General features: G+C 39.5%; 1 protein-coding gene across 1 annotated transcript; it reads left to right on the top strand.

Moving 5' to 3' along the window:
* Window positions 1-237: 237 nt before the first annotated feature.
* Window positions 238-13,298, top strand: LOC114561379 (regulator of G-protein signaling 8). Its single transcript, XM_028587385.1, has 4 exons — window positions 238-415; window positions 3,270-3,331; window positions 10,917-11,083; window positions 12,796-13,298. The coding sequence occupies exons 1-4, from the start codon at window positions 315-317 to the stop codon at window positions 12,988-12,990; spliced, it is 525 nt and encodes a 174-aa protein (XP_028443186.1). The 5' UTR covers window positions 238-314; the 3' UTR covers window positions 12,991-13,298.

The following is a 13,298-nucleotide window of genomic DNA, read 5'->3' on the forward strand; positions in this document are numbered from 1 at the left end:
ATTATTAGCCCCTTCTGTTATCCAGGCAAATTGACTGAACATATTTGCTTACCAGCTGTGTTTGGGTTGCACTTTTCATAGCTATATTTTTGGAGCTGGTTCTTGGTTTTTAAAACTTACTTATCACAACCTTTCTTCTCAGTGGAATTAAATAAAAGATGATTTTTTTGTAGCGACAAACACATCCATGCACCCACGTGTGGATCTGAATAAATTGCATGGAATTCTTTCTGAAAGGTTTTAAACTGAACACAGAGATATACAGTGAGAAGAAAACATTAAGTATTGTATTTTTTTCCAGGAGGATCAGTACCATGAAGACGAGACTAGGCTGCCTGTCCAACAAATCGGACTCCTACAGTGACTTCTCCGAGTTCCTGCCTCCTGCCCACGAAACTACTGCCAGGTGTCTGAAGTAAGTCTGCCAAAAACTCCTGTGCCTACTTTTGTGGGATGACAAAATTTTTGACGAATTTAAATCCAAGCTTCTGTTGTGTTAAATAACTCTCTAGACACCACACTTGGCTTTCAATTTTCAACGTGTTATGAAATTACTTTCAAAATGTTCAAACTCTTGAAGGAGCTGTCTTCTTTAGACCTCTTTCAGACTTTAGTATTTTAATGGGATTTCCAATGCAATGTATTGCTCTCCTGTCAGCCAACATGTCAACAACATAGATTAGCAATTCAAGAGTTGTTTTTTGCTCTTGCCTTGAGAATTAACCGTTGCAAATGTATGCCAATTGAGAAACATTCTCTCAGTATGATATACAGTAATTGGTTTAAACTTAAGCTGCGATGCCATAATCAAAATGATATATTAAGCACAACCATGTGTGCAAATGAGGCCAGTCATTAGGCTGAAAAATGTCAAAGTCATGCTATGTATAATGGTAAATTCTAAGAAAATGTTTTTTTCAAAACAAAGTAACTCAGCAAGGTGCTGAAACACAAAATCACATAATAACTTTACAGAGAAACTTGTGTCATTTTTAAGGTTTTCATTTTGTTATTGAGCTTTTATGTTCACAATGATGTGTTTCATATATAGCCTAGATACAATCTGAAAGGTAGAGTAGTACAATAATGTTAATTCAATTCAATTTCCTTTATAGTATCAAATCATAACAAGAGTTATCTCAGGACACTTTACAGATAGAGTAGGTCCAGACCACACTATAATTTACAAAGCCCCATTCCAGTGATTCCCCCAAGAGAAAGCATTAGCAGTGGCTAAGGTAGGCGGTGTCTGACAGTGCCGGTTGGGGATGTGATGAACAGTGGCAACAGTAGTTACACTAAAGATAATGGAACAGTGACTACAAATGGTAGTCATAGTAGTTTATGTCATAGCAGGGCACTGCAGGGCGCTACAGGATGTAGCGTGGCACAGCAGAGCATGGGTGGATGTAGCAGGACGCAGCCGGACACTGCAGGGCATCGCACAGCGTAGCAGGGTGAAGCAGGACCACTGTGACAGCTGCAACCAAGATCTTGGTACCACCATAATCCAAGGAAATATGCTGGGCGAAAAAAGAAACATAAGGACTCCAGGGAGTAAACTCCCCAGAGCTAGGTTAGTAACAGGCATCTCTGGGACAATGATGCACACAAATGGAAACAGATGTAAAGAGTGAGAAGAGAGAAGCTCAATGTGTCACAGGAAGGAACTAACTTCCCCGGCAGTCTAGAACTATAACAGCATAACTAAGATAGACAGGTTAAGGAGAGGAGCCTGGTCGAGCTAGAACTCTCCCCAACCGGATCGGGCTGTACTGGCCTGCTTCCCTCTACTTTTATTAAATTATTGATTATATGGTAGATGAATCTGGCAACTATGAAGAGAAGCAGGTGGGCCGGGTTAGGCGGACGCTGCAACTCCTCACTTCCTAACTATAAGCTTTATCAAAGAGTAGAGTTTTCATTTTATTCTTAAATGTGGTGACGGTGTCTGCCCCCCAGGAGAGGAGCCTGGTAGCTGAAGTCTCTGGCTCCCATTCTGCTTTTAAAGACTAGGAACTACAAGTAGCTCTGAGTTCTGGAAGCGTAGTGCTCTAATGGGACAATAAGGTACTAAGAGCTCTTCTACCTATGATGGTACTTGACCATTTAGAGCTTTGTAGGTCAGGAGAAGGATTTTAAATTTGATCCTGGATTTTACAGGAAGCCAATGCAGAGAAGCTAATACAGGGGAAATATGATCTCTTTTCTTAGTTCTTGTCAGAACACGTGCTGCAGCATTTTGGATCAGCTGGAGAGTCTTATGGGACTTATTTGAGCAACCTGATAGTAAGGAATTACAGTAGTCCAGCCTGGAAGTAACGAATGCATGGACTAGTTTTTCAGCATCACTTTGCAACAGGATGTTCCTAATTTTGGCAATGTTACGAAGGTGAAAAAAGGCTGTTCTTGAGGTTTGTTTTAGATGGGCGTTAAAGAATATATCCTGATCAAAGATAACTCCTAGATTTCGGACAGTAGTTCTGGAGGCCAGGGCAATGCCATCCAGGGTAGCTATATCTTTAGATAGTTAAGTTTGGAGATGTTTAGGGCCCAGCACAATAACTTCAGTTTATTGTGACGTCATCCAGGATTTTATATCTTTAATGTACGTTTGAAGTTTAGCTAACTGACTGATTTCGTCTGGTTTGATTGATAGGCATAATTGGGTGTCATCCGCATAACAGTGAAAGTTAATTGAGTGTTTCCTAATAATATTGCCTAGAGGAAGCATATATAAGGAAAATAGAATTGGTCCAAGCACTGAGCCTTGAGGAACGCCATGGTTAACTTTAGCGTACTTGAATGGTTTATTGTTGATATTAACAAATTGAGATTGATCAGAAAAATAGGACTTAAACCAGCTAAGTGTGATTCCTTTAATGCCAATTAACTGTTCCAGTCTCTGTAACAAGATGGTATGGTCATTAGTGTCGAATGATTAATGTATCCCTTTAATCTCCAAGAGTGTGTTATCTCATCATATTTTCACCACTTCATAAAAGAGCATTAAAATGTGCAAAAAGGGTCAGCTATTGTTCTTCTATGCCTTATCTTCCCTTGTATCAACATTCCGTAAATGGAGTAAGATATTACAATTACTTTACGGCCTGGAGCCGAAGAACTGCTGTGAGCAGAGGATAAATCCTACATCAAACTCAGCTGCCCTTCAATAATACATACAGTACTATCTTGTGTTAAAAATGCATGAAATCTGCTGGTGGTTAGCATCTTACTAAGGCAGTTTCCTTTGTCTTTCTCTGCATCAGAGTATCAACGGATGAGGTTGTTCGATGGTCAGAATCGTTTCATCATCTCCTCTCTCACAAATGTAAGTGGCCATTTTCTATTTTTCAACAGTCCCCACTGCACAAGTCACATACCGCCAGCATTAAGAAAATAAAAGCCACTTTAATGTAGCTGTTAAATAGTCCTATCCTGTTTATTTGATTCACTAGTTTCTATTTTTTTCACTCAGCACAAGTCACCCCCCTCCAAGCCCATTTTATGTAAGTCATCCATTTCTGTGCCCTGTGAGGGCTCCTTACCACATAATGAGTCACATACTTGTCTGTGACCTTCCCCATGGACCAAACACACACTGGCACAGACTCACTCACACAAATCCATCTGCACAAACAGGCCATGTGTTTATTTTCTAACTGTTAACAAGCTATGTGACGTAGATTCAGCGACATCGCATTCAATGAGCTGACAAATTAAAGAAAACACAAGTGGATTCAGAGCACGTACACTTCATTCAAATCACCAAGAACACACAGTACACACCAAAGTTATTATAGTTTTGCATTTTTCATTAGTCTTTATTTTTACTTTGTTTTGACTTTTTGTTTTCAAATTCTGTTTTTAAAGCAGGTTTTCTACTTTAGGTTTGCTAGCATAATTTTTTGAAAATGCTTAGTTTTAGTTGGATTTTTATTAGTTTTAGTGTTAGTCTTCTAGCTAGGTTAGTCTCCTTGTGCACATTTCTCAAATGTACTTTCAAATTCATGGGATTTTTCCCTTTAATAAATTGTCCACATATTTTACCACCTTCCATTGCAAGGCACTTGCTTTTATCTGACACACATAAGTCATACTCAAATAGGACGCTTTCTTTAGACTTTCAGTACTGCCATGGACTATACCGTGTTCAATTTGCCATGGAATGTCTGTATATATGTCTATGGTCTATGGACGGAAATGTCAAATCTGAAAGATATATTTACTCTATGAAGGACATTGACAGAGACGAAAACTAAGGACATTTACTCTATAATTTTATTTTGTTAGTATTGCAAACAGACAGTACAGTTTTCGTTAGTTATCTTTTTTTGTTATGCTTCATTTTTATTTTTATTTCAGTTAACAACAATGTTTTTTCCCACCTAGTTTTTGTTATTTTGTTCGTTTTCATTAACGATTGTAACCTTGGTACACACTCAAGCTCCTCTTTGACTGATATGAAAATAACTCTTTGCCTTTCAAGATGCCTGTGTTTTACTGAAGCCCAGAGGACAAGGAAATGTAAACTGTAGAAGAAAATATTTAGCAAGGAGACTAAGGGCATACTTGCTGCCCGAGCACGTTTGACCCGAAAGTTGGTTTCGTTTGACTAGTGTGATTGCTCCGTACCGTGCCCGGGCATGGTACGCTAACCCTTGCCCGAGCACGATACGCTAACCCATGCATGCTTGAAAGAGGTGGGCCGGGGCACAGTTTGGTTGGACTTGGGCACGGTACGCATCAGTGTGATCGCTAAACGTGCCCGGTCTGGTTGTTACCTTACAGATGAAGGGGCATTGTAGTCGGAGAGTCCCGCAATGTAATGGCGTAGGCGTGCTCTGGCCTTGAATGTCTTATTGCAGTGTGAGTGCAGGCCAGCAGGGGATTGGGGAGGGGGGACAATCATGCTCGGGCATGTTTCAAGGCAACTAGGCCAAGTGTGAGCTCGCCTTAAAGGAACACGGCAACCTTTGGAGATTTTAGCTTATTCACCGTATCACCCAGAATTAGCTCTCTTTTTTTCTCTGCAGCCATCTTCTAACTGTATACATACTGGGAACTATTTTCTCAAAGGGTGAAGCACTGCTACTTGGGCGGAGTAATTAGTGCAACACCTGAAAAGCACAGTTTTTACTCTCTGCTCCTCACCACAGGGCTTCTCAATCATTCCGCCCAAGTAGCAGAAGTTGCAGTGCTTCACCTTCTGAGAATATAGTTCCTAGTTTGTTTATGGTTAGAAGATGGCTGTGTCTCATGTGACCTTGTTATTATGATACCAAGATATTTAAATTCAGTAACTATATAAATTGATTAATTTTTAATAAAGATGCCTGTAGTTGGAATCTGCCCCCTAGTTTTACAAAATAGCATACGTTTTGTCTTGCTGACATTCAAAGTGAGACAAGATTGTTCAAACCACTCAGCCACACCTTTCATGGCATGAGTTAATTTCTCAGCTGCTAGCTGAGCGTTTTTTGCATTTGTGCACAGAACAGTGTCATCGGCATATAATTGTATATTGACTCCGTGACAGTGTTGTGGAAGATCATTAATATAGAGACTAAAAAGTAAAGGACCTAACACAGATCCCTGAGGCACGCCCTTTGATTCATATAACTGAAACATGCATCTTTAATTCTAACACACTGCATCCTATTTGACAAGTATGATGAAAACCAATGTTAGTGTTTGTATTGAAAAATTAAATTAAGAAAGCTTGGAGATAAGCACATCATAGTTCACTGTATCAAAGGCTTTATGCAAGTTCAAGAAAACCGCAGCAACAACTCCTGCCTTATCAAGTTGTGTTCTTACTTTTTCTGTGAAGTGCAAAACGTCTGTTTCTGTGCAATAATTCTTCCTGAAGCCAAATTGCATGTAATTTAAGCCAGGGTTACAGTTATTTAGATGCGTTGTCAGCTGCTCTATGACAACTTTCTCTGTAACCTTTGACAGTACTGGTAATATGCTTATCGGTCTACAATTACTTGCTTCATAGCGGTCTCCAGATTTGATGGATGGGTGAGATAACTGCATGCTTCCAGTTATCAGGAAAGCAACTGTGTGTAATTGAGAGGTTAATTAAATGTGTGATTGGGGGAGTTAAAGTGTCTAAATGTTATACTGTCCGTGTGAAAAGCATCTCTACTTTTAGAATTCTTTAAAGAACAGATAATCTTTTTAACTTGTCCTTTATTAGTTGTAACCAGATTGAAACCATGGCCTTTATCAGTGTGTATAGTAAATTCTCTTTTCTTAAAGTGATTTCCTAATTCATGGAGTCACTCAATAAAAAAAGAATTAAAAATAGAGGCAACATTTTCTTTGGTTTTTCTTACTCTGAAATCTGAGCTGTATATCTCCTGAAGTTGTTCTCCACCTATGAGGTTATTGATATTTTTCCAGATTTCTTTACTATTGCCTTTAGCTTCATTTATTACTTGAAGATAAAAACATGACTTGGCTGATCTCAATTCCTTAACCACTTTATTCCTAAAACCTTTATAAATTAAAATATCTGTGTCTCTTCTAGACTTAATAGCTTTCTTTAAAGCATTTCATCATTTGCCACAAGTTGTCACTAAACCGAGGTAGATTAACTTTCTTTCTGTGTTTTCTCTTGGCCTTAACAATAAACTTCTCTCTAACACCTCTCTTCAATTTTTGTTATAAATAGGTCACAGCCATGTTCCACATCTTCTGTGGACAATATATCATCCCAGAACAAGTCATTGATCTCACTGTCAAATTCAGGTTGTTTACTTTTATGTATATGAGACATGATGTCTGTGTGGTGTGGTGTTGTGTTCTTAAATCTGTTTTTAGTTCATTTCCTTGCTACTAATGTTAGATTATGATCAGATAGCCCAGTGATCAGATTGTAGCTTTCTATTATCCTCTCTGGTTTACTGGAGAAGACAAGATCTAACACTGTACTTGAATTCTTTGCGATCCTCGTTGGGCCTTTAATCAGCTGTTGTAAGTTATATTTGTCTGTAATTGTTTTTAATTTGTTCCTCTTCCCCTTGTCTTCCCAGTTTAAATCAAAGTCACCCATGAGAATAAGGTCTTTGCTATGGTATTTGCTCACATTTAATGTCGTCTTTGACGTATATCAATACCCCTCCTCCTCTCCCCCCAGCTCTGTCTCGTCTGAAGCACTGATCAGTCTGCACTGATACCCCGGTACAGAGAAAACATTAATTGGGGTTGACTGTTGTAGCCACGTCTCCGATAAACATAGATAGTTCAGGTTGGAGTTTAATAGTAAATGAGTCAACTGTTCAGTCTTTGAAACATTTCTAACGTTCAGGTGTCCACCAAAAAGTCCTCTGGTTTTCACTTTTGGATCCCATACGACCTTTGCGTGATTAACAGTGTGGAATAAGTAAGAGAATCGCTGCTTTATCACTGCAGGATTCCGACACGTCGGGTATCTTGTAGGTTTTAAGTCCGTAAGGTTATGTCCACTGAGCACTTCAGATGTCGGCTGTGTGTTATTGAAAAAGTCACAGTTATCAATGCCGATTGTAACCGCGCTGTTTAACAGGAAACCAGGTATAGCTATTCCATAGTCACTCCCCTCCAAGGAAGATGTTACCTTGGATTCAGAAAGGAGTTCAGCACCGATGTTTTGTGATGCCTCCGGAGTAACTGGTCCTGGATTTAGATGATCATCCCCTGAAAGCAGCAGCATCAATAGTAGAATGCCATGAATCCTTCGAGACGGAGTGGTGAGTCTCTGCTGTTTGGTGGTTTGTTTACCTCGGGCTACCATGGCCTGCCTGTGACACAACATGGAAGAATAAACTGTATAGAAGCCCAGCAGATAGTAGTGAAGGCTTACGGCGTCAGTGCTCACTGTGTAGTTGGAAGGAGCCCGGTTTACACCGGCCCACTTCCTCCAACGTTTCCACTGATTTCCGAGGTTTAGATGGCCGGTATGTGTCGCTCCAGACAGGTAGATTTGCAGAGTAGTGCGATAGTGATCAGCAGTAACAAAGTAAAGAGTGCACTCTGGATATTTTGCAAGATCTTGCGTTTGTAACATTTAACAGTACTGAATAAAGTTGATGTGGCTGCTAACAAGTGTGTTTTACCACGCGATAAGCGGCCTTCTTGATGTAAAAAGAAGCGCAGGTCAGCAGCCCCTGCCACGCAGCGTCTCTGCAACGCCGCCATCTAATCTCAAGTATAGTATGTAGTATAGTAGCCTATATTCTGACGGCCCAAACTGAGTATTTTCTGTGGAATTGTTTTAATGACGCCTGGGGTATTATTTTTCAAGTAAGTGTCAGTTCTTCTCCTAACTTAAGCAGAAAAGACAAAAAAAGTCTCTAGTTTTGTCTTCAATCGCAGTTATGTTTCAAAGTGTTGGTCCGAGCCTCCATAAATAGGATGCGCCACTTTTCACACAGGTCTGTCATCAACGTGATTGTAGTGACCATATCAAACACTGTGCTAACAAAGGGATCAGAAGCAGCCAGCCTAGACTGAAAGAAAGCTGTAAACACCCTGCACTTACATGAACATTATCTGTTTTGTACAGATCGAGGTTGTGACATAACACCTTTGGTTGACACATAACTAATGGAGCGCTTATGTCACCCATGGAAAACATAAAGTTTGTTAAAAAGCCAAGAATAGAGCCCTCCCCAGGCAGAGGAAGCGTGATCGAGCTGTGTATCTTGTTTCAATTGACCAAGCATTAGAGAGGTCATCTACAACATGTACGTGAACACACAAAAACACACACACACACACACACACACTCATTGCATAAGTAATATCAAAGCAATAGGGACACAGTACTGACTGTTCCTTTATAGGATATTGCATTCACCTTAATTTCATTTAAAAGGCGGGAAAACATTTTACATTTAGACCTGACTGCATTCTAGCGTCATTCTCCAGTGTGTAAAACTAATTATATGTTTGCTGGGGGCCTGACCTGTGCCATATCTGTGTCAGCTGTTACATGTCTTGTTAGCACAAGAACATTGTGTGAGGTTGACAAGCAGCAGTGCTTTGCTTTTCAAGATTATTTTATCAGGGTTACAGTTTGTACTTTAGTGAGGTTGTTAGCTAGAGGGACAACTAATAAAAATGTCAACAGAACGTAGCATAGAGTGTTCAAAGCTAAACAACAATATATTTTTTGAATAATATCTTGGATGGTCCCTGTGTCCCGCATGGGTCTCTCCACTGATTGTTTCAGCCCCAGCTACTGTGCATTGTCCATATTGCTCCCAGCTGCTCCTAATTGCTCTGGTTTATTTAAGCTTGAGTCAGTCTGGACAGCCTGCTGTCAGTTCATCAACTTCCCCTGTTGCACTGTTCTAAGCTAACAGAACTGTGTTCATGCTCAGATTCTTTTTAACTAACACTTTATTTATTTATATATATATATTCATTTATTTTATTGGTTTACACATATAGAAATACTACAAATTAATGCACACATAATCAATAAGATAAAAGATCTGATTAAAATAGAAAGAAACTAAAATACTGAAAAGAGAGAGGAAAAAAAGCGAAAAACCAAAATTACACACAATTTTAAATCAACAGAGAACAAATAACAAAAGGTCAAAGAATATTAGCAATTACATGGGTTGTTTACAAAGACATTCAGTAGGGATACTGATGTACAGACAAGCAGCTTTCTTAAATTGTACAGGTGTTAGCTTTGAAAACTCTGATGGCTAAGCATTCCATATAAATGAATCTTTAACGTACCTTTAATGTAATTCAAACTAAATAAGTTTAGATGTTTTCTTTTGGCAAAAATGGTTTATTTTGGATGCCAATGCAGATCCATAGGATACTTTTATAAGCTTTGACCTGTAAGCTACCTCTTCTCCAAATTCTAATGCAATGCTAGATGCAATGAGTTTCACACCTAATGTAGAGACGTTTGCACGTAAGTTTCAAGTTGAAGTATCCAGTTTATTATCAATGCACAACAATTACAAAAGCAGTCATGTCACTCTAAATCTTGGGTCTCAGACTCCCTCTAAATTCCCCTCTTGTTAAATGTGTATAAAAAAATAAATTACAAGTACAACCAAACTAAATGAGTATCTAAGGCATAAGACATAAAATAGTTAAAATATTGGGATAAAGTTTAACAACATAAATGTGAAATAAGGTCATGAATTTGTGGAAGACAAGAAATTCACCTCACAGAGGTCTGTGCTCTCAGAGCTTTTCACAAAGTGTGTCTTTTAAGCAAAAAATCCTTTCATATGCTTTCCAAAAGTTCAAGTAGACCGTTGCTTTCAAAGTCTTCTTTCCTTTTTTGTTAACACGGTTATTTGGGGACTTCTTCAAACAAAAGCTGTGTGTGTGTGTGTGTGTGTGTGTGTGTGTGTGTGTGTGTGTGTGTGTGTGTGTGTGTGTGTGTCCCTGTTCCCAAAGTGTGTGTGTTTCTTTGTGAGAAATATTGTTGAATATGCACAGATGGACTATCCCCTCTGCTCATGCCCAGCTTTATTAGGTAAACAGCAGAAATGAGAAGCATGGAAATAACATTTCAATGTGACACAGGCCCACAGAAAAACATGCCCTTCTCTGTTATCATGGGGGGCAGCACATTAATTGATCACTTATCTTGACTGATGAAGACAGCAAAAAATATCTCTTTGTGGGAGTATTTTGTTCTGATTTGTCTGTGTTCTAATCACGAGAGCTGTTTGCCGCTTCTGGGAACAAGAGTGTGTACACGCTGGGAAAATATCAACACAGGGTGAAGGGTATTATCACATGATCAAGATACTCTATATTGAACTAGAAAAACATCCAGCATCCTGCTGTACGGGAATAAGTGCTACGCTGCAATATCAATCATGTCTGTGTTTTTGTTGGTTTTACCTCCTCCACTTACCATCTGATTCATTTGTCCTTTCCAGATGGCCTGGCTGCCTTTCGGACATATCTCAAATCGGAGTTCAGTGACGAGAATATCGAGTTTTGGATGGCCTGCGAGGAGTACAAAAAAATCAAAAGCTCAACCAAGCTTGTGTCAAAAGCAAACAAAATCTTTCAGGAGTTCATTGATATTCAGGCGCCCAGAGAGGTGTGTGTGTGTGACTGAAGTTTGTGTTCTTCCCTTTACTTACCGTAATGATCAATCAAGAGATGTGTAGAAGAAATTGAATTACCTGATCAATCAAGAGATGTGTAGAAGAAACAGTTTTACTCTCATCTTATCCTAATATCCTATTTCCTGTTCACTAATTAAGTTCCTATTATTTTACCTGATGAACAAACTCTGTGTGTCTTCTGATTTAATTAAGTCTGTCTGCCTTTTTAAAATGCAGCACTTCACTTTGATCACGGAGGGAGAGGTTTTATTTTAAGCACATGTTGGGGCCAACAAAGATTCACAGTTTAACTAATCAAAGCACTTTTGATTAGTTGGTGCAGACAGTATTGAGTCTATGCAAATCTACTCAGACAGACTTGTAGTTGAACGTCTTCTCAGCTTTTGTTTATTCCGTTGTTTCCTGTGAACCTTTGTAAAAATAATCCTGGCCAAAAACTCCTCCTAGTTAGAGAGAATTCAAAAGTGTCTTTTGGACTTCTGTCTCCACTCCTCAGTGAAGTAATCTGAACCAGCCAAGCCTGGGAGAACTTTTCTTCCATTCCACTGTTTAACCGTTAACCGACAATACAAATTTGGCCGATTTTAATAAAGTTAAAACAATATTATTTAACAAAGAATTTAATTAAAAGTTTGTTGCATAATCCGCGAAAAATAGGCTCATCCATCAATCCATTTCTTAACTGCTAATTAACTTGCTAGTGATAAATTTGCACTATCAAATTGCGTTTTAAGCTCTTGTTTGTGGCACTCTGCTGGGGGGACTGCCCATTTCTCCGACACTCCATTATTTCAGCTGTAGGACCAAAGGAAATGTTTTGGGTTATTGAGAGGTTGGAACAGTGGAACGTCGGAGAAATGACATGGCACCCTGTGCTGGATGGCACTTACATTGGAGAACTACATGACACATGCCACTGTACCAATGAGGACTGGCAGGTGTAATCGGCCGTCCTACACACAGAGTATGCCAGGCAGACACACAGCTGACACCTGGCAGATGGATGCTCAAGCAGTTCCAGGAAAGTGGCTGTATGTGTCCACGACAATACACAGAACACCGTGGCTGCGCGATTGGTACAAGTCTAGAGCTGTCCGCGGAACATGCAATGAACGCAGAGCCTCCCAAAGGGGTGAACTGGGACTCTGTTGCCTGCTTATCGGTGACTGTAAACACTGTCCATTTTAGAGAACAAGTTTCGGATCAAGGTTTAAGACCAAATTTATTTACTGAGAAAGACACATAATTTATTCTCTAGAAGAGTGACAAGTTTACCTAAATGTACTTGTGACATACGCTCATTAGGGTTAGCTGCTCTATAAAAATCCAATGTCACCTTTTTATGAAATCCAATCCCTTAGTTATTTGGCTAATGTGATGAACCCACCACCAGCTTGTTCGTTAGCCTTGTTTCCTGTTTTAGTTTACTGACTCAGCAACATGTACCCTGAACTAAACTCCAAAATGTTATTCGTCATTGCCTTCCCAAATGAGTGTTTTCCGAACTGCCACTGTTATGGTTAAGATTTGGTAAAGATTTGCCAGCCAAAACTACTTGGTTAAGGTTATGAAACAATCATGGTCAAGTGGAGCATGGAGAACAAATGCTTTGATGATAATATTTAATATATATGAGTGACCTTCCCCTTTAAACAATGTGTATTTGCTCTCCTTATCCTGGCAGGTAAACATTGACTACCGTACCAGGGAAAAGACCAAGCAGAGTCTGGAGGATCCGTCCCCAACAAGCCTCAACGAAGTCCAAGCTAAAGTCTACGGCCTCATGGAGAAAGACTCGTACCCACGATTCCTCAGGTCCCAGATGTACCAGGATATAGTCAAAAGGGCGCAAGCACAAGGCCAGCGGAGGTCTGTTTGACTGAATTTGATGAAGACCACAGTCGACACAAAACTGGACCTACACTGTAAATCACTCACTAACCCTTTGACATCATCTCTAAATACTGTGAAATGAATCTGCAAGAATGGTGCGACATGCTTGACTGTTTCCTTTTGTCTACACCAGCTCCATGCATGCAATCCCTGTAGAAAAGATGTGTCTTGGTGGACTGCACTGTAAAGTATAAAGGAGGAGATTTGATGAGGATAAGCTAATTGTTTTAACTCTACTCAGTGCTGGGCGATGTGTTTAAAAATATTATCACAATAAAGAATTACCATATCGTG

This window comes from Perca flavescens, chromosome 9 (assembly GCF_004354835.1).
Source record: "Perca flavescens isolate YP-PL-M2 chromosome 9, PFLA_1.0, whole genome shotgun sequence".
Lineage (NCBI taxonomy): Eukaryota > Metazoa > Chordata > Actinopteri > Perciformes > Percidae > Perca > Perca flavescens.

What these genes read in the sequence shown, in the direction of transcription:
- LOC114561379 (XM_028587385.1), top strand. Translation starts at nt 315, where the DNA reads ATGAAGACGAGACTAGGCTGCCTGTCCAACAAATCGGACTCCTACAGT. An exon ending in ACTACTGCCAGGTGTCTGAA is followed by an intron (nt 416 to 3,269) that starts GTAAGTCTGCCA and finishes TCTCTGCATCAG; the next exon opens with AGTATCAACGGATGAGGTTG. An exon ending in TCATCTCCTCTCTCACAAAT is followed by an intron (nt 3,332 to 10,916) that starts GTAAGTGGCCAT and finishes TGTCCTTTCCAG; the next exon opens with ATGGCCTGGCTGCCTTTCGG.